Genomic DNA, 21,251 nt, shown 5'->3' on the forward strand with positions numbered 1-21,251 from the left:
GACCCCATGATGGGGGAGGGTCCTAGAGCCCAGGCTCCAATGTAAGCCTGCATGTCTACACTGCAGTTTTATAGCCCCACAGCCTGAGCCCCACGAGCCTGAGTCTGCTGACACAGGCCAACCACTGGTGTTTTATTGCAGTGTAGACTTACCCTCAGTGGTCATCTTATTAAGACTTGATTGCTGCAATCCTTACATGCACATAATTCCTGCTGAAATCAAAAGGTACAAAAGGACTGCAAGATCAGGCCCATGTGAATTAAACTTTTGTTACCTAACACTTTGGCTTTAGCTGCAGTTTGGTATTATAAATAAGTATGTGGGTGTGTGTGCATGTCTGTTTCTCCACCAGGCAATGGAATGAGCAGATGCTGGATGAAGCTTGCAGACTGGTGCTTGGAGAAATTTCTCTCTCCCCCTCAGCTCCAGGAGGGAAGGTGGAATACAGAAGAACTCTGCTTGTCAGCTTCCTTTTCAAGTTCTACCTGGAAGTGTTGTATGGATTAAATAAAATGGTAAGTGGTTTCCCTCTGCGTTTGCACAAACTGACTTTTCTTGGAAAGGCTATTCCCAATGTTCATTAGCAGGTGCTCAGATCTCATGGTGATGGCTGCAGGCTAACTGAATGACTGGACTGATACGTCCTTTATTGAATGCAGATTGTGCCCACACTCAACTCCTGCCTCAAGCTCAGTTATTATACCATGCTAAAGAGCCCTGCTTGGCTAAAATATTTGTTCATAGTTAGAGTTTAACATATCCTCAGGGAAGTGCCAGACCTTTCACTGCCTGATGATGGAATTCCTTTAGCTGTAACAAAATGTTAGGGCTGTGACAACATGTTTACATTTATAAATAATGTTGCTTCTTTGAGAGGGGCAGGTGGATGTTTTAAATACTAGATAGCCTGAGCAGAGCACATAACATGGAGAAATGGTCTGAAATCACCAACAGGGCCGCACTGCATAGCTGCATCAGACTGTCCAGGAAGAGTCCCAGAGCAATAATGCAGTAGGGTACACCAATGTACTCTCTGGCTGCCAAACACCAAGAGTGCAAAGCTTAAGGGTTTAAAGATCAGAAGATAACCACAATGAACCCATGAGATTTAATTCCAGCCTGAAATGTACCCAGAACCCATTCTCAGTACATGATCCCCTGTGTCCATGCCTTCTTGTGAACTATCCCAAATTCCATCATGTCCTGAAAGGATCAGGAACACACCCAGGGGGGAGGTGGTCCATGTTGCACTCCTTGTTTGCCAGTTAGTCAGTTTGAAATCTGACCCTGTCACTCTTTTTACCAACAACCCCTTCCACCCCGTCCTGACAATGGACGACCCTCCAAGCACTGTGGTTTTTGGTGAGATGGGTTGGGTTTTTTATGTCAGGTGACCCACTCACATTAAACACTGTCTATAGTTTTACCACTTGTGTAAACTCTCCGCCACTTTAAAAGGTGCCTGCTATGGCAAGGAAGTATGTAGCAGAATGGAATGTTTGTGACTCCCATTTGCATATCACTGCCCAGAATGCTGTTCCAGCTCACAACTATTTCACATCAGTGCTGGTGTTTGAGCTGTGGGAGCAAACTGGAAATCTTTGCTTCTTTAACATTTACGTTTTTCAAAATCTGCAAATGGAAATTTTAGCTTTAAAAGCGGTGATATGACATTAGTGTTGTTAAATTGCCTTTGTTTCAGTACCCAGCTAAGTATCCTGACTTATCAAAGAAGAACTTGAGTGCCCTAGGAGCATTTCACAGTGAAGCACCCCAGGGTATGCAAACATACCAGGTCAGTGAAGTTGCTTTCATAGCAAACTATGCCTGCTGTGAACTGTGACTGCCACATGCTGTCCTTAATGAGCATTATACCTTCTGGTTTTTCATTCTAACTCTCCACTTATGCATTGTCTCCTTGTATTTATGTCACCTTGTATATAGCTGTGACACTCTGACTACCTTTCCCAGACCTGAAGAAGAGCTCTGTGAAGCTTGAAAGCTTGTGTCTTTCACCAACAGAAGTTGGTCTAATAAAGGATATTACCTCACCCCTCTAGTCTCTCTCATATCCTGGGACCAACACGGCTACAACAACACTGCATTGCCTATATATCTTTTCAAAGGTTATTTGCAGTGGTATTGTAGCCTTGTTGGTCCCAGGATATGAGAGAGACAAGGTGGGTGAGATAATATCTTTTATTGGACCAACTTCTGTTGGTGAGAGAGACAAGTTTTCAAGTTACACAGTGCACAAGGTGAATAACTTTTATAACCCTTTTTCTTGTAATAGCGGAGAATTGTCTGCAGGTTTTGCATCTGTTGTTCTGGCAGGGTGTGGTGCTGCTTTGAGTTGGAGCTTGGCTCTGATTATGAGCTTGGTGAGGTTGGGAGGTTGTTTGAAGGCCAGAAGAGGGGGGGATTGGGAAATATTTATTTCAGGATGTGGTCCCCATTGAGTATGGATTGTAATTGTTTAATGATACCCCATATGGGTTCCAGTGTGGGGTGATAAGTGACACCTAGGGGTGTACAGTTGGAGGGTGGTTTTTTTTTTTTCTGTATTGAAGCACATTCTCTCTGGGTATTTGGGTGGCTTGTTCCATGATGCGATCTATTTCTATGGTGGAATGTCCTTGTTTTGTGAAGGTAGTTTTAAGTGTGTTAAGATGTGTATTCCAGACTTTCTCCTGAGAGCATATGCTGTGGTATTTGAGGGTCTAAACTAAGCTAACCTGAACTAAAAGTTTCATTTAGCCAAAGTTATAATATGTAGGGTAGAGTGGGGAAATAGTTTGTTTTTGTTTTTCTAGCAGAAAATTTCCACAAAAACTAATTTTTTTCATTGTCATTGAGATTTTCAACAGAAACTGTCCTGTTTTTGTCTGAAAACGATAAGTGCTGAAAACTAACCCTTTTTTCGCTTTTCAGCAGTTTTCAGCCAAAAAATATCAGCAGTTTTGAGCACTCTTTTTCAGCTGGAAATGTTTGCTTCCAGTTTTCTCATGAAAAATTGAAATTTTTTTTAGAAAAGCTGATAATTTTTGTGGAAGTTTCATTTAGTCAAAAATACAATGGTCCAGAGAAAAAAAGTTTTGACAGTAAATCTTTGACCATCCCTCATAGCTGGGTTGTTTCAGGCTATGTCAAGTGTATCACTGCAATGTTGTTGTAGCTGTGTTGGTCTCAGCTTATTAGAGAGACAAGGTGGGTGAGGTAATATCTTTTATTGAACCAACTTCTGCTGGTGAGAGAGAAAAGCTTTTGAGGTTACTAAGGGCAGGTCTACACTAGCCCCCCAATTTGAACTAAGGTACGCAACTTCAGCTATGTGAATAACGTAGCTGAAGTTCGAAGTACCTTAGTTCGAACTTACCTCGGTCCAGACGCGGCAGGCAGGCTCCCCTGTCGACTTCGCGTACTCCTCTCGCCGAGCTGGAGTACCGCAGTCGACGGCGAGCACTTCCGGGTTCGACTTTTCTCGTCCAGACAAGACGCGATAAGTCGAACCCAGAAGTTCGATTTGCTTGCCGCCGAACTACCGGGTAAGTGTAGACCTACCCACAGAGACCAGAAGAAGAGCTTGTCTCAAAAGCTTGTCTCTCTCTCCAGCAGAAGTTGGTTCAATAAAAGATATTACCTCACCCACATTGTCTCTCTAAATGTATCATTAGCAGCTCAGCAGCAGAGAGCACCAGAGCTGTGTATTAACTAAGGTTGCCATTATGGGCAACCACATTTTCAGTGCTATCAACTCTCTTTGAAATGGCAGAAGGGAAGGTTGACTGGCATTTAATTAGTAGAAACCTGAATGAGACCAGATTTGTTAGGCTAATCTATACAAGAACATAACATAAGAACGGCCATACTGTGTCAGACCAAAGGACCATCCACCCCAGTATCCTGTCTTCTGACAGTGGCCAATGCCAGGTGCCCCAGAGGTAATGAACAGAACAGGTAATCATCAAGTGATCCATTCCCTGTCACTCATTCCCAGCTTCTGGCAAACAGAGGCCAGAACATGCATTTACCTATCCTTTCAGGAAAGCAAGCAGGGCAGGGTTAAAGTGTTCCCTTAATACAGATGAGGTTTCAAATACTTTTTTCATATAACATGTACCAGATATTGCTTATTTGTAACTTTCTTGAAACAACTGGGATATTTAAGTTTGTGGAATAGCTCCTTGAACCTGGATGGTATAAGAAGCAGCATGGTCTAGTGGGTAGGACACTGGACTGGGACTCATAAGACATTGATTCTCAGCTCTGCCATTGAGCTGCTGTGTGAACTTGGACAAATCACTTTGCCTCTCTTTTCTGTCCCACTCTTTGTCTTGTCTGTTTAAATTGTAAGCTCTACAGGGCAGTGACTCTCTCTCTACTGGGTGTGTGTGCAACATTTAGAACAATGGGGCCCTGATCTCAACTGGGGCCACTAGGTGCCAAGGTAATATAAATAATAGAAATGGAATGACTACATAGAACTTTGGGTTTAGATTGTTAGCCATTAATGCCCTAGCCACAATATCTGGGAAATTTCAATGTGTGTTCAATGACACACTCTTATAATGGCAAAACGATTTCAGAAGGCATTTGTAAATAAGGCATTCTGTAGTTAGTGTTTTGTCTCTAGGATAACACATTCTTATTAAACAGGATGTAGACCCAGCGCAGCCTCCCCAAGATCCAGTAGGACGTCCCATCATGCACCAATCCGGGGTTAAGCACGCCACTGGGGAAGCTGTTTATTGCAATGACATTCGTGCTGTGGCTGAAGAGCTTTTCCTGGCTGTGGTAACCAGTCCCAGAGCCCACGCAAAGATTGTGTAAGTAAATAAAAGAGATGTAAGAAAAATGTTACAGTATGAGGTCACTTAGATGTTTCCCCCATTTTTTAACAGACTTGGGTCATACTAATGAAGCATGTTCATTTTATTGGATTAGGGCTGGAACAGAGCATGGTGGGAAAGGAAATCAGGAAACAAGAGGTGGATGAAAGTGTAATTCATATGCAAAGAAGGAGTTTTAGCAGCTAATATTTTTAAACATGGGGTCTTATTGTCTGGAGAAGAAAAATGTACAGCTGGGGACAGGTTCCTTGTAGCTGCTTCAGTCTAAAGATTCCTCAAATAGTGTTGCTCACTTCCTGATTTTCCAGAATGTCCCTCTGCAGGTCTGGTCTTACATAAGGTTTTGTGCCATGTCCTCTTCACGGTACCACCTTGTTAAAGCATGCTGTTACTGCAATGACATTCAGTTATTCATTCCTACACTCATTGTTATTAATGGTATTTATGTTGCAGGATCAGGGCCCATTTGTGTTGGGCACTGTACAAACAGAAAAAATGTATTTTGACCCCTGACTGTGTATAGCTTACAACAGAAACAAAAAAATTCAGAAGGAGTGTCCTACCACCATCCCTAGGACTGACTTACATTATGAAGCAAGGAACTATTTTTTATGCTTTGTTGGTATCAGATAAGGAAGAGTTCACATTCTAATGCATGTAGCTTGTGACGGGGTCGCCTCACCACACGGGACCTCCTGCTGGCCATCCTGGGAATTATCTCGGAGTTGCCAGTGCGCCCTCCTCAGGTGTTGTCTCACCGTCGTCACCCCTGTCTCCATGTCCAGGACCTGCGTTGCTCCCCAGACCGCATTGTCCTCTTCTGGACACAGCCCTCCGTCTGTGCCCCACACGGTTCTTTCCCCACTTCTGGGGGACCGACTGTCCTCAGTCCAACCACTTGACTCAGTGGCAATCCGCAGTCCAGGTTCTAGCCACTCGTCTCCGTGGCAGACTGCAGTCCATGCACTGACCACTTCCCTTAGTGGCCAGTGGGGGCAAGGGAAGAGGGGGGGAGCCCAGGCCTGCCCACTACTCCTGGGCCCGACCCAGGGACCCTATAGTCGGCAGCCACGTACTGCCCCTCCTCCAACCCTGCCACCTCCTTCCTGGGCCACTTTCCCCACTGCCCCAGCACCTCCTCTGCCCTTGTATCAGGGCCTCTGTTAGGCAGCCATCAGCCTGGAGCTTTCTCATACTCTGCTGACCTTGCCCAGCACTGCTCTGTCCATGGTGCTCCAGCCCTCTAAGCAGCCAGTTTTCCTCCCTCAAGCTCCTGGGAGTGACTGCCTCTGCTCTGCTCAGCAGCCCCTTCTTATATGGGTCAGCCCGGCCCTGACTGGTTCCTCCAATAAACCTCCCCATAATTGGCTGCCACTACAAGCCTTTTCCTTATTGGCTGTCTCCAACGCAGCCTCCCCCGGGTGCTTTAACCCCTTACATACCAATGAGGGGCAGCCACCCCATCACAGAGCCCTTAACACAAAAGGGAAAATATATATATTGGGGTTTCTTGAACTTTCCAAGTACTAGGACTACAATTTAAATAACTATTTTATGCCAGTCCCTGTCCCTTGTTCCCTCCCCCCACTTGTCCCCACTTTCCTGTTCAAATATACCACTACAGCAGTCGAGTATTTTTTTCACAATATACTATTCAACACATTTCAAAGTGTTTCCCAAGATTATGATGTCTGAAGAGGATATAAGGGGGATTATGTTTCTTTGTCCTGAAGCTTGCAGAAGCATTTGTATTCAATATATTTGTCCCATACATGCCAATTGTGGCACTGCCATTTATATTCTTCTTCCCAGAACAATTGATGTATCAGAAGCCCTCAACGTGCCAGGGGTGGTTGATGTGGTAACAGCTGAAGATGTTCCAGGGAAAAATGGCACTGACGATGAGCAAGCATATGCAAAAGATGAGGTACTTCTTGCTTTTGGCTGAGGTGTCTTGGTCTTTTATTAAATACAGTTTATTATGAAGAAGGAAACTTACAACTTTTGAAAATATTTTGCTTATTGAAAAACTGCTCTGAAAATGACTCCAATGTTTATGAGTACAGTGCCGGCCTGACAGTCTAGTTGCAGCACAGGGCATTGCCAATAGATGTTCAGAGCAGGAGCGGTACAGGACTCTTGGTTCCTGGGACAAAGGAATAGGGAAGGAGCCCTTAAATCATTCTCCAGTGACTTTTGTGGCTGACTGAATGAATAGTGATCCTGGCTCTGGAGGGGTCTACACCCTGCCCTCCAGGAAGGAGAGAATGGCCATGCCTGGGTGGTTTGCTCTTTGGTGGGAGAGCCTGGGGCCAAGCCAACCATGATTACAGAATGAGCCCCACCTGAGGGGAATCAGGCAATTTCCTATAAAGAGCAGAAGGTGGCTGCAGCAAGGGGGAAGTTTGGGAGGTTGTAATCAAACTGCTGAGGGTGAGAGAGAGGTGCTCCTGTAGTGAAACAGAGAGACCAGAGGAATTGCTCCAGCTAGGAAGGTCTCTGACCAGACCTGGGGATTTTGGGCTGTACCTGGCTGAAGCTGGAGGGAAGACTTTTGTGTTTAGTTTTGAACTTTGAGTTAATACATCAGATCCCAAGGAGAGCTGTTGTGAACGTACTGGAAGACTCCTGTGTGGAGTTTATTTGAGGATCCAAGAAGGGAAACTGAGGTGATGGGCTGCATGCAGGGCTGCTCTGGGGCCCCCAGGGGGCACTGTGAGGTAGTCACTTGTCTACACTATGGCACGAGACCTTTGAGGATCAGAGATAAATAGAATGAGGAGGATTCTCTAAGAGGACCTTACTCCTTCTGAAAATAAAACAAATCTTAGCATACTGGCCGGTCAGCAGTTGCCTAATCCGGGGAAGAACATGAACAGACCCTGTGTGGCAACACTGCAACTGCAAGCTGTGTTCCTCCGTTTGACAGCTGGGAGCCAGACAATTATAGGATTTGTGTGTGGCCAAAATGCCCCTTGCCTGGGTCTCTCTCCATCATTAGCAACACACAGCCGAACATTCTGAATATGGTCGGACATTCTGAATATGGTTCCTTGCTGTTCAAGCCTTTTGTGTTCCTACATCTCACGTTTTCTGTCTCTTCTAGTCAGTGTTTCTCTTCCTTCCCAGCTGACTCTGAACTCCTTCCCTTTCCTTCTCTTCCTCTTGCTATGAACTTCTAACCCCTTTTCCATTCTTGCTCTCTTTGGTTATTCTCCTCTTCACCCACACCCTCCTCCTGTCAGCCATTCTCTTTCCCTCATGACTGTGCCCTGGCATCTTGCACCCTGATTCTCCCTCACTGCCAAATATTGGGCTGTGGCTGCATTGGGAATATGTCATGATTCCATGCATCAGTGGCCAGTCCCTGACATAGATGCATGAGTGCAAACCCCTGGTGTACATAGGCACCAACTCCGTGGGTGCTCCAGGGCTGGAGCACCCACAGGGAAAAATTAGTGGGTGCTCTGCACCCACCGGCAGCCAAGCTCCCTCCTCTTCACCTCCTCCTCCCCTCCCCCCAGTGCGCCGTGTCCCCACTCCTTCCCAGCGCTTCCCACCCCGCCGCCTAACAGCTGTTTGGCGGCACTTAGGACTTTCCGAGAGGGAGGGGGAGGAGCGGGGATGCGGCGCGCTCAGGGGAGGAGGCGGAGAAGAGGTGGGGCAGGGGTGGGACTTGGGAGAAGGGGGTGGAATGGGGGTGGGGTGAGGGTGGTGCAGGGGAGGGAAGAGGTGGGGCTGGGGCGGGCCCAGGGGCAGGGAGGGGAGGGGTCGAGCACCCACTGGGCAGAGGGGAAGTCGGCGCCTATGCTGGTGTAGACAAAGAAAGGTGTGATTTGTGCTGATGTAGCTTTTACTCCTACTTAATTTAGGGTAATCTGGCCACCAGTGTCTGGGATCAGAGCAAATTCCCACTGTAGTCAAGATCATAAATGTCAGAGGCATTTCTAATGCTAGAAATGCTATCAGCAATAGATGCTTGTTGCCAATAGCACTTCTCACATCTAATGAAATATGGTCTGCTCTCAGACAAATTCTCACAGAGTTTATGGAAGCACTAATTATCTGAACATAACCTCTCTCCCATACACAGTCACTGTTTGGTAATGGAATCAACCCAGGGTTTTCACCAGCTTATATCTGTTGGGTGTGTTGCAGGTGATCTGTGTGGGTCAGATTGTCTGTGCTGTGGTTGCAGAGTCAGCTGTTCAGGCAAAACAAGGGGTTGAAAAAGTGAAGATAGAGTATGAAGATCTGGAGCCAATACTGACCATTGAGGTAATAAGCCAACTCTTTTTTCTTGTCTTGTTAAGCTGTTATATCATTTCACTCACTGTTTATCTACTTGTGCAGGACTCTGTCAGGCTTCGAGTTTTAATTTGGTATCAAATGTAGGTTTGTTTAGTGGGGGTGGGTTTAGGTTGTGATTTCATAGTGTAAAAATCCCTTGCACATTTTTATTTTTTGGAAGCATAAAAGTCTTTGCTTTTTGCTTAGTGGTTGCCTGCTCATCTAATGTATCAGAGGCTAATCTGCACAACAGGGATGAGATGTACCGCAAGGCCGTATAACAGAAAAATGTGCACTGAACACGTCCATCTCTCCATGAGCAAGATTCTTAGCTGGAGTAAATCAGTTGAAATCAAGTGTGACACCAGCTAACTCTAGATGGAGATTTGGCACCATATATCCTGCATCAGTGTTCGAATTGGGGAGGTTCTCAGAATCAGGCCATATCTCTCTCTCTTCCTCTCTCTCACACAGACACACCTACCTACCTTTAGTACTATTCTCTCATAAACACACACACACTCACTCACATCCTATCTTTAGTATTTCTAGGCTGTGGGAAAGCAGAGGGCAATGAGACCTGCAGAAAAAAACAGCAACAACAGAAAGCTGTCTCTACAACGTCGATATTGTCACACTGAGTCTAGTACCCACATCTGTCTATGCAAGGTGGCAGTTGGATAGATAACAAATGACTATATCAAAAAAAACCAAATGTAGGGCTGTCAGCCAGGGCCGGCTTTAGGCCAATTCAGCCGATTCGGCTGAATTGGGCCCCGCGCCAAGAGGGCCCCGCGCTAAAGCTGTCCGCCCCGCCCCCAGCTCACTTCCCCCTCCTCCCCTCCCCTGCATGCCCCGCCCCCTCCCCTGCTTCCCGCGAATCAGAGATTCGCGGGAAGTCTGAGACGAAGCAGGGGCGGGCCAGCAGCACGAGGGAAGCTGGGGTGGGGGCGGGAGAAGGGCTCCGGGGAGGCGCGGCCCGTTCCCGCAGGCCCCAGCGGCTCTGGCCCGGCTTGGCTCCAGCCCGGCCCCCGGGGCCCAGTTCCGGCCCGGTCCCCGCGGCTGGGGTCCCCCCCCCCCGGCGCGGCTTCCGTGGCGCGGCTTGGATTCCCCCCCCCCGGCGCAGCCCCCAAGGCGCGGCTCGGGTCCCCCTGTCCCCGTCCCCCCCGCGGCGCGGCTCGGGTCCCCCCGTCCCTGTCCCCCTCGCGGCGCGGCGCAGCTCGGGTCCCCAGTCCCCCCCGCGGCGCGGCTCGGGTCCCCCCCGTCCCCCCCGGCGCGGCTCGGGTCCCCCCGTCCCCGTCCCCCCCCCGTCCCCGCGGCGCGGCTCGGCTCCCCCCGTTTCCCCCCCCCGTCCCCGCGGCGCGGCTCGGCTCCCCCCGATCCCCCCGCGGCGCGGCTCCGCTCCCCCCGTTCCCTCCCCCGTCCCCGCGGCGCGGCTCGGCTCCCCCCGTTCCCCCCCCTGTCCCCGCGGCGCGGCTCGGCTCCTCCCGTTCCCCCCCCCCGTCCCCGCGGCGCAGCTCGGCTCCCCCCGTTCCCCCCCCGTCCCCGCGGCGCGGCTCGGCTCCCCCCGTTCCCACCCCGCGGCGCGGCTCCCCCGTCCCCCCCCGCGGCGCGGCGCGGCTCGGGTCCCCCCGTCTCCCCCCCCACAGCGCGGCTTGGGTCCCCCCGTCCCGTCCCCCCCCGCGGCGCGGCTCGGGTCCTGGGGGCGGCTCGGGTCCTCCCGTCCCCCCGCGGCGCGGCTCGGGTCCCCCCGTCTCCCCCCCCCCCCGCGGCGCGGCTCGGGTCCCCCCGTCTCCCCCCCCCCGCGGCGCGGCTCGGGTCCCCCGTCTCCCCCCCCCCGTGGCGCGGCTCGGGTCCCCCCGTCCCGTCCCCCCCCCGCGGCGCGGCTCGGGTCCTGGGGGCGGGGCTTGCTGCAAGCCCCGCCCCCAGGAATCGGGCCCCGCTCTTGCTAAAGCCGGCCCTGCTGTCAGCAGTATTGCGGTTGAGTTGTATGGGTTCTTTCCTTGCTGCAGGATGCAATAAAGCACAATTCATACTTTGGAAACGAGAAGAAAATAGAACAAGGAAATATTGAAGAAGGATTTAAGTCTGCTGATGAAATCATTGAAGGTAAATTGCTGCATGCACTGGGTGGGAAGTCATAGAATACCAGGGTTGGAAGGGACCTCAGGAGGTCATCTAGTCCAACCCCCTGCTCAAAGCAGAACCAATCCCCAGACAGATTTTTGCCCCAAATCCTTAAATGGCCTCCTCAAGGATTGAACTCACAACCCTGAGTTTAGCAGGCCAATGCTCAAACCACTGAGCTATCCCTCCCCCCAAGTCCTGATGACTGAGTCTGATTTCCAACAGGTGTTTCAGGCCATATTAGACGTTCTATAGAGTTCTCACGGGAACTTACCTTGGGCTTGTCTTGACTAGGAAAAGAGCCGAAGTTTAGATTCGGTTTAACTAACGTGCAATTTCAGATTGACCTAAACACAGCCATTTTCGTAGCTAAAATGGAGCTAAAGCTGCATGTTACCCTCTAGGGAAAAGGTCAATTTTAGATCAAGTTTATGTTAGCTAAGCCCACCCATAATTCAAACTCATTTTGACTCAAGATAAACCCTTGGGATGATGGGAGATCAGACAGCAACTGCTCCAATGTGACTCAGATGGCAGATCAATCAATGTTTCACTTTCATTAAAACAGAGGGAGAGGCTTTGGCCTCGTTTAAAACAAAAACAATCTCTTCCCAAAGATTATACTGGTAAGAGAGAGGACTTATATTCATCCTTAAAATAATATAGCCTAAAATAGAACCATGAATTAAATGACTTATGATAGATGACTCCATCTATTTAAAGGGTATGGGACCTCACAAAATAAAATTTAATAAAGAAAACAAGAGAGCTAGCTTTTTGGCATATGAAGAAATTGACAACTTTTAAAACAAGACTTGGTAAGAGATCAATGACTTGGCACTGTTTTTGTTTGTTTTACTGTACTTTGAATAAAAAGCTTTAAGTATGTTTTAATCACTTAATTGCATATAATTATTGTTTCTGTTATCTTAAAACAGAGACTGCAAACTCTCATATAACTGAGTGAAAGATTTTAACATTGCTGGTGTCTTCTCTACCTCTCAGTAGCACTTCTTGAAATGTTATTTTGTAAATTCTTGCCGCAGTACTTCTCAGAGAATCACCAAAGATATTCCTGTTTCCATACTTACAGCACCTTTGGAGGGATTCTTTTTCTCTTTATTCAGCAGGGAACCAATGCCTTTTGACAAATATGTGCTAAATCACGGACCTAGGCCTTTAATTGCAGGGTTTATTGCAGGCTTAAGCCCTTCAAATCCAGTGCTTATTCCTCTGGAAGGAATGATCAGTGCCTTCTTTTAGTCACAGTTTTTGACTGCATTCTTCCACTAACGGTGAAATAGTCCCTGTGGTGTACTTCGTTGCAAGAGGGATAGAGATATCTGTGATTGGTGAAGGAGTGTTATGAGCTGAAGTAGGCTAGTCATACACATACGCTAGTCATTACAGTAGAACTCACATTTAGAGATGTCTTACTAAAATGTGTGTTTAAACTACCAAGACTTGCAGACTAAAGAATGCAGCTCTGTAATGAGCCAATAAGCCCAGTATAAATGCCCAGACAGTTAATACATGTTTGTGTGTCTTGCTGTTTGTCCTCCCACAGTGTATATTACCCCCAGTGCCCTCTATTGGCATCTCTGTTCCAGTGTGTATGATAGTCACCCTCTTGTCACTGAACATTACGCAACATACATATTGATTTGCTTGATCATGTCGCCCTCTTGTGGCTGCAGCTGTGAACCCTAATACTACTACATACCTCATGGATAATAGCTAGTGCAACATCAACCCAGGCTCACTACAAAGGAGAAGAAATACAGAGCATCAACAAAAAGAGCTTTTGTAATGTGCTGACGGATTTCCATTCATGTAAGGAAAAGGACATAATAGGAAAGTGTCTAGACTAGGCAGAACAAAGGGCAATCACAATAGGCAAGTGGCATACAAATACAAAGAGGACAAGTAAGACAGGAAGGGAAAAGAAACAAGATGAGACGTTTTCCTCATCTTACAGAGATATTAAAAAGGAGAAAAGGTTACAGTAAGATTATAGTAGCTAGAGATGGAACAGACCTACAGTATCAGATCCCTTGATGGGGGAATGTATCAGATATTAAACTGACACCACTCTTACCCAGGAGAAGAAAATTATGCAAGGATTAGATGGTTGAAGAAAGAGATTTCCTTCAAATAAACACACCAGGCTCCCACAGAGGCAGGTTAAAAAAATGAGCTATAGCAATATCATAAAATAAATATTTCCATTCTTTTTTGTTCTGTGCAAAACTTTCTCACACCCATCTCCCGATCTCATTTTGCTGTAAATACCCACTGATGCTTTTCCTGTGATTCTGCCTATAACAGGTGAAATCCACATTGGAGGACAAGAACACTTTTACCTGGAAACTAACAGTGTATTTGTTGTTCCAAGAGGAGAGGATAACGAAATGGATGTGCATGTGTCCACTCAGGATGCAGCGAATGTACAGGTAATACAAAGCAGTTTTGGATAGCAATTTCTTCTCCATACAAATAACTTTAAGGGTGGACTGCAAGGCCTTGCCAAGACCTGAGTTCAGGCTTTCTGTGTTTGTCCTACAGCAGTCTGATGAAATTCCTAATGCAGATTAATTGACTTGGGCCTTGTTGGGTAATAAAGCCCTGTCTGCACTAGTGCTGTAATAATGGTTCTTGCAAGATGCTCCCTTGAGTGCCCAGTCCAGTGTAGACAAGAATGAAGCATGTTGCCAATTGGTGTACAGAATGGTACTACTGATCTGTTTCCCCCTGCACACCCCCACAATCCTATCACACAGTTTTGTAAGTTGGTTCATAACATTGTTCCTCGCTGTCAACCCTGCATAGGGAAATAGTATTAGTAGAGATCTAGAAATAGCAAGGATGATGTTTAAATACAGCTCCGGATAACACAATTTTAGAATAGTGTCGATGGGGCCAAATTCTGTCCCAATTACACTGGTCAAACCCCACTGAAGTCAGTGAGGTAGTAGTGGTGTCGGGACCTGATGCTCCAAACACTTATTCAAGCAAGTTGACTTACTCATGTGAGTAGTCCCATTGACTATGTGCATGAACGAAGAGTACTCATGTGAAAAGTGTTTCCAGAATTAGGCTCTAACTGAGCAGAATTTGAGCCAGGGCCTGGAGGAAGGAACAATTTTCAGTTCTCTGAATAGATGCAGCCGTGTGTGTGTGCCCAGCTTATCGGAATTGGAGAAATTTGCCTAACAGTACCCATAGAGAAGTGGCACTCACACCTTGTGACCATGGCCCCTCCTCTGGCTACATAAGGCAGCGCTGCCCCAACCCTCCCTCAGTTCCTTCATACTACCTGTGGCTGGAGATGGAGCTGTGGGTGTGGTCTTAACCTCACAACCCCTCAGCTAATTTAAGTTTTCTCTTGTTGTACATAGTTAGTAGTACCCTTAGTGTTAGGAAGAGTGGTGTGAGTTGTATTAATTTAGTTTTCCTCAGAGATGCTCTCACTGGGGTTTAAATATAGTCCTTCATGTGGAGGAGTGATCCCCAACAGCGATCCCCACACGCGGTGCTTGCTGTGTCTCGGTGAAGCCCACATTAAAGAGCATTGTGAGATCTGATCAGGTACTGCTAGGCAGATTTCTCCAGCTCCGGTGCGCTAGGCACACGCGCACCTAAGTGGAATACACATCTGCAGCGCATCTCAAAGAACCACAGTTACAGTATGTAACCATTGCTTGTTCTATGAAGAAATGTATTTTAAAGCCTTACTCAGTAGACAGCAGTAGAGTCTGGTCCCCGTGAAATCAGTGACCAAACGCCTATTGACATCAGTGAGGCTAGGATCTCCCCTTACTGATCTGAGCTGGTAAGTAGTTTTGTGTTTATTTATTCGTTTACTTTTAGAGCTTTGCAATTCAGCTTGAAGAGCCTGATCCTGGTCTCCTCATTTGGACAAAATACCTTTGGCGTTCATCTGAGTAAAGATTCTCAGGATTAGGCACTGTGCCTGTCTTCACACTGTGAAATAAGAGCAATATTACAGCTGCTCTCTAGTCTATAGCATAAACAGTCAATCTTTTCCATGCAGCTGGTTAGCTTGGTGGATGCTCTGTATTCAGCGGCAGATGGGTCTTGTACTTCTAGATAGAGAGTATCAACGTTTGCCCTAAAATTAGCAAAGTGTATTTTCCAGAGCTATTGTTCAGCTTCTGCTCCTCTAAAAGGACCAGATTCTGCTCTCATTTCTGTCAGTGTGAATCCGGAGTAACTCCATTATCTTATGCGGAACTATATCAGGTTTGCACTAGTAGCACTTAGATGAGAATCTGGCCCTGTTTGTTTATTTCTTTTATGTATTGGTAGTTGTGGGAGCCTCAGCATTTTTATTATAGCTTTTGGTAAATAGCCTGTATAAAATCCAAGCAATTCACGTTCATAGGAATTCGTGGCTTTGGCTTTAGATGTCCAGTCCAGTAAGATCATGTGCCACACAAAACGCGTTGGTGGAGCTTTTGGAGGGAAGGTTACAAAGCCTACAATTTTTGCTGTAGTTGCAGCAGTGGCAGCAAACAAGTAAGTGTTATGGGTTTTTTCAGTGGTTTTACTGAAACAAATTAAAATTACTAGAAAGAATTGTAAGGGAACCTCTGACACGAACACTAATGACATGATCAGCCTGAACACACTTCACTTTGCCTTACCATCTGAATAGTCTCAGTGCCGCTGGCAGTGCAATTCCCCCTGTGGCAGAAGGCCTGTACCGAGTTCTTCATGCAGTGGCTCTCATGGAGGATCACCTTATGTGGATACAAAGCCCATTAATTCAGGTTGTTCAGGGAGGGTGGTGTGAATTTTACCTCAGATATTTGATGCAAGTGCTTTGTACACTGGATTCAGTTCTTATTGACCAGCTTCAGGGGTTCTGCTCCTCAAGGCAAACTACCAAATGTCCATCTCTACCCGCTTGTAATCACCAGCAGAAATATGTACACAACATTTTGTCACAGGCAACTACCCATTCTATCTACAGTAACTCCTCACTTAAAGTCGTTCCAGTTAACGTTGTTTTGTTGTTACGTTGCTGATCAATTAGGGAACGTGCCCATTTAAAGTTGTGCAATGCTCCACTATTACATTGTTTGGCTGCCTGCTTTTTCCACAGCTGTCAGCCTCCCTACAACCCCTCCTCCCCACAGCACCTCCCGCCCGCCGGCAGACCCCACGGATCAGCGCCTTCCCCCTCCTCCCCTGCCTCTTTCCCGTGGCAATCAGCTGGCTTGCGGTGTTTAGAAGGAAGGGGGAGGAGCGAGGACTCAGCACGCACACTCCCCCCTCTCTCCCCTGCCTCCTGAACACTGCAAACTAGCTGATTGCCGCGGGCAGGAGACAGAGGGGGAGGGAAGGGGGAGCCTGCGCGCCAAGTCCTCGCTCCTCCCCCTCCCTCCTGCCTCCTAAACGACGCAAGCCAGCTGATTGCCCCGGGCAGGAGGGAGGGGGAGGAATGAGGACTCGGAGCACCTCCCCCATCCCTCCCCTGCCTCCTGCCCGTGGCAGTCAGCTGGCTTGCAGCATTCAGAACGGAGGGGAGGGAGGAGCGAGGACGCAGTGTGCGAAGTAAAGGTGGAGGAGGTGGGGGGGGAGAAGAGGCGGATCAAGGGTGGGGACTTGGGGGAAGGGGTGGAGTGGATGGGCCGAGGGTTGAGCCCCCTGCCACCGGCAAAGTCAGTGCCTGTGCTTGCAAGAACAGCAAGACGAGCAGACCGACAATCCATCCTCTTCCACTCTCTGACTCCACCACCTCAACCAAGCTTCATACTCAGCAGTGATGATTGTAGTATTAAATTGTTTCTTTAAAATTGTTTAAAACTTATACCTGTATTAAATTGCTTGTTTAAAATTGTTTAAAATGTATATAATGCCTTTTGTCTGGCAAAAAAAAATTTCCCTGGAACCTAACCCCCCCATATACATTAATTCTTATGGGGAAATTGGATTCGCTTAACATCGTTTCACTTAAAGTCACATTTTTCAGGACCATAACTACAACGTTAAGTGAGGAGTTACTGTTTATAGTACAGTCACACATGGATTAACTGGGCATTTATGCAACTAGACAAGTTAGATGGACATCACCAGCTAGGACTAGACTCTGATCTCAGTTACATCATTCTAACCCTGGAGTAACTCCACCAAATTAGATGGAGTTAATCCAGATTTACTGTGGTATAAAGTAAGGCAGAATTTGGACATGGTGCAATTTGCTCGCATCCATTTGTTGTTGAGTGATTTCCCCTGTATTTGTAGGGTATCCTTGCTGCCACACCTCAAAACATACTAATATATTTATGACTGGACATGTGTTCTGCCTTCCCAAGAATGTAGTGTCCATCTTTGTAGGTGTATTTCAGTATCAATAATAATAATTACAGCTTCCCCTCCAAAAGTGCTGCATTGAGCATAGGGAGCCCACCTAAGGAAACAAGACCACAATAATGCTTTCACTGTTGGTTTTGTGCCACACCTGTTGTGCCAGGATAAGGTGCTTCACAGTTCATTGTGCTACCGTTGCCCACTGAATCTCCATTCAAGTCAGTAGACCACACTTGGTCTATCCAGCAGCATAGCAGGTATGGCCTACCTGGACATGGCTGAAAGTTCAGCTGTAGTCAAGTTGTTAAACAAGTACTGTGCATCTTATTCCGCTAGGGTCTGTAGTGGGGGTTGAAGATTAAAGAGGGATTGGACGTTCTTTAGCACTCTAACGTTGGGGCATAATAGGATAAAGGTCTGGTTTTTTTCTTGTTCATTCAAGAGTTAAGAAATTTGCTGATGTTTATGGGCCAAATCTCCCACCCAGTCCCTCAGACCAACCCTGAGTAGCAGGGCTCAGCACAAGGGGGCTCCACAGAGAAGAAAAGGGAGGGAATCCGTCCCCACTACATCACAGAGCACAAGGGTCAGTAGCTGGCTGATTTGTACAGGGGTGGATCCCATAGCCTCATGCCATGGCCTGCCACTGCTCCAAACCTTACTTTGTAGGGATGGAGAGTGCCTCGAAGGAACTGGACTCTACTGCTCACAGGGCGTAAAAGGGTGAAGTCGGGAGGCTAAACAGAAGCAGGTGACAGGATGTTCCCCCATGTTTGCTTCTATGAACAAAAGTTAAAATCTTCCTTTTCCTTCCTGGATGAGCCTAAAATAGACCCACACAGTAGTGGACAGTTAATGTGAGGTTAATGAGCTCTTGAGAAGCATAGTGGGCCAGTTCATCTCTGGCCTCACTAAGGTCACACTGGGAAGAATTTGGCCCAATAACTTTATCTTCCTGGTAACGGGCACTGTGGAGCTGATAAAAGTGAGTCTTTTGTGTCTGGTTTAGGACTGGGCGTCCAATCCGCTTTGCCCTGGAGCGAGATGAGGATATGCTAATCACTGGAGGCCGACACCCTTTCTTTGGAAAATATAAAGTAAGTGGGAGGGGGAACTAGCTCTCTAGCACAAGAGCCTCAGCTGGTGTAAATTGGCATCGCTTCACTGAAGCTGATGGAGCTACAGCAATTGACACCAGTTGAGGATCTGGTCCTTCATTGGTTTAGATTTGGGTTTTTAATTTGATTGTTCTCTCTTAAATATTATTTCTGTAAACTAACTATAAAATCAGTGGCTACAAAAAAGATTCAAAGAAGAGGAATGAATACAGAGCAAGAATAAACTTGAAGGGGCTAATACTTCTCAGAGGTCTTTATGCAAAATATATGCAGTGTTTGCTTGTATTATTAATTGTAGCATTATGTTTATATTTATATTGCAGTAGTTTCCAAGGATCCAGCCAGGATTGGGGTCCCACTGTAGTCTGTGCTGTATAAACATATAAAGAAACATGCTCTCTTCCCCCAAGAGCTTGCAATCTAAATAGAAAGAGAGGCAAGAGCTGGAAGAAATGGATACAATATATAAGCAAAATAATCAGGGTAGTGTCTGGTCAATGTCATGTTAGTTCCTCTTGTTTCTTTTTGGTTTGTTTAAAAGATACTCCTTAGCCATGAGCTTTTAACTATAAAACAGGATAGTAGTAAGGACTTGAGGACCAGTTCTGCAATCTTGGTGCACACCAAAGTCCTGCGGACTCCACAGGGCACTTGGGGTGCACTGGGAACTCAGAGACAAGCCCATAAAAATGAATTCACATATTAACATCTTTGTGTAAAGAAAATTGTGCAGATAAAATCTACCTGTGTCACCTGTTCAGAGCTTTTAAATAGGAAAAAAAAAAAGCTGAAGTGTTTCAATGGATTGATACTCTCTCTCATTAAAGGGAATATGGACCCAGTCCTCCTGTCCTTATACAAGCAAAGTTTCCATTAAGTCAATGGGACCTTTGCCTCAGTAAGGACTGCAGGATCAGGGCCCATGTGGAGGATTCTAGCTTGAGAGAACTACAGTTGCTCCAAAGGCAATTTCCTTTCATAGGTCCTCACTCATCAGAGTAGAGAATCTATAATAGGGTATTCTTGCTGCCACTCCCCAAAACATACTAATATATTTATGACTGGGCATGTGTTCTGCCTTCCCAAGAATGTAGTATCCATCTTTGTAGGTGTATTTCATTATCAATAATAATTATTACAGCTTCACCTCCAAAACCTATGGTTCCCAGGAGGTTAAAACAATTATATTGAACAGGAACAGAATCGTTGTAGGTGTATTTCATTATCAATAATAATTATTACAGCTTCACCTCCAAAACCTATGGTTCCCAGGAGGTTAAAACAATTCTATTGAACAGGAACATTGTAAATGAACACTGAAAGAGGCTACATCTATAATATGAGCTTGGGGTGTGTTTCTTTGAAAGCTAGTGTGAGAGTATAAATAGTAGTGTAGCCACTGGCCGCTGCCCTGGCGAGTATTCAGGCAGGTTTGTACCAGCACGGCTAAGCTGTGCTGCCACTGCCTGTGCTACCACGGCTACACTACTATTTATACTCACCCTCGCTGTCATTAAGCTAGCACAAGGGTCAGCACATGAGCTGAGAATCACGCCCCTCGCTCATAATGTAGCCATAGCCATAGGCTTCTCAGGATATCTAAACCCACCACCCACAATTTTCATCAGGCTGTCACAATGGAAAAAGGTAGCTCCTATGCTGCAGACAAGTGCATGATCAAGAAAAACAAAGATCTAGACGTGTGCTGAGGAATAAAGAGCCTTGACCATGAGGCAAATTCTTCCCCTTTGGCCAGCATCTTCCTATGAAGGTCAAGATTGGTTTTCAAACAGCTAGAAATCTATGCTTTTATTCATTGGGCTTGATAAAGAGAGTGAGATTGACTCTATAGCCTGGTGGTCAGGTCACTCACTCACCTGGGAAAGGAAACTCTCAGTTTCCAGGCCCTGCTCCAATGACTATTTAACTATTTGTACAAATTGGAACAACTTCAGCAGGAGAGATTGAGAAAGCCCCACCCAAGAATGCCCCATAGCCCAGTGGCTATAAGCAGTCACCTGCAATGTGGGAGACGCAAGCTAAAGTCCCTGCTCCAAATGTAAGGACTTTAGCCTGGTCTCCCACATACCAGGTGAGTGCTCTAACTACTACGTATAAAGGGGACCAGCTCCTTCTCCTCAGTTTTGTGAATGATGCCTACATCCCCTTGCAAATCTAACCCAAAAGTTTATTATTTTGGCCTAAACTATATGGCAAATTTGTATAGAATTCACAAATAGTTTCTGACAACCTGAAACTGCATTTTTCAGCAAATACACTATATGTCTGAAATATTTTGCCAAGTTCTAGTTCAGAAGTCTGAGCATCATGTTTAACTTGTATGCAGGTTGGTTTAGTTACAAAGAGCAAGTTGTCATAAATGACTGAAAAGACCTCTAATGTGTTGATTACAATGTTACAGGTAGGATTTACAAATGATGGTAGAATCACAGCTGCAGATATTGAGTCCTACATTAATGCTGGATGTACTCTAGATGAGTCTGAACTGGTAAGTTCTTCTAATCTGGTG

At 46.5% G+C, this 21,251-nt stretch overlaps 2 protein-coding genes across 3 annotated transcripts in view; one reads left to right on the forward strand and one right to left on the reverse strand.

Moving 5' to 3' along the window:
• The window catches only part of LOC135974151 (serine/arginine repetitive matrix protein 2-like), a 994,828-nt gene that overhangs the window by 335,075 nt on the left and 638,502 nt on the right, over window positions 1–21,251 (reverse strand). The window lies entirely within an intron of this gene.
• Window positions 1–21,251, forward strand: part of LOC101949109 (aldehyde oxidase-like) — an 85,666-nt gene that overhangs the window by 34,383 nt on the left and 30,032 nt on the right. For both annotated transcript variants that reach the window (NM_001282244.1, XM_065560404.1), the window contains 10 exon segments: window positions 353–515; window positions 1,703–1,795; window positions 4,657–4,826; window positions 6,663–6,777; window positions 9,009–9,128; window positions 11,153–11,249; window positions 13,596–13,720; window positions 15,673–15,806; window positions 18,613–18,700; window positions 21,144–21,230. In NM_001282244.1, the coding sequence (NP_001269173.1) occupies window positions 353–515; window positions 1,703–1,795; window positions 4,657–4,826; window positions 6,663–6,777; window positions 9,009–9,128; window positions 11,153–11,249; window positions 13,596–13,720; window positions 15,673–15,806; window positions 18,613–18,700; window positions 21,144–21,230 (1,192 nt within the window).

This window comes from Chrysemys picta, chromosome 11 (genome assembly GCF_011386835.1).
Source record: "Chrysemys picta bellii isolate R12L10 chromosome 11, ASM1138683v2, whole genome shotgun sequence".
NCBI classification, from domain to species: domain Eukaryota; kingdom Metazoa; phylum Chordata; order Testudines; family Emydidae; genus Chrysemys; species Chrysemys picta.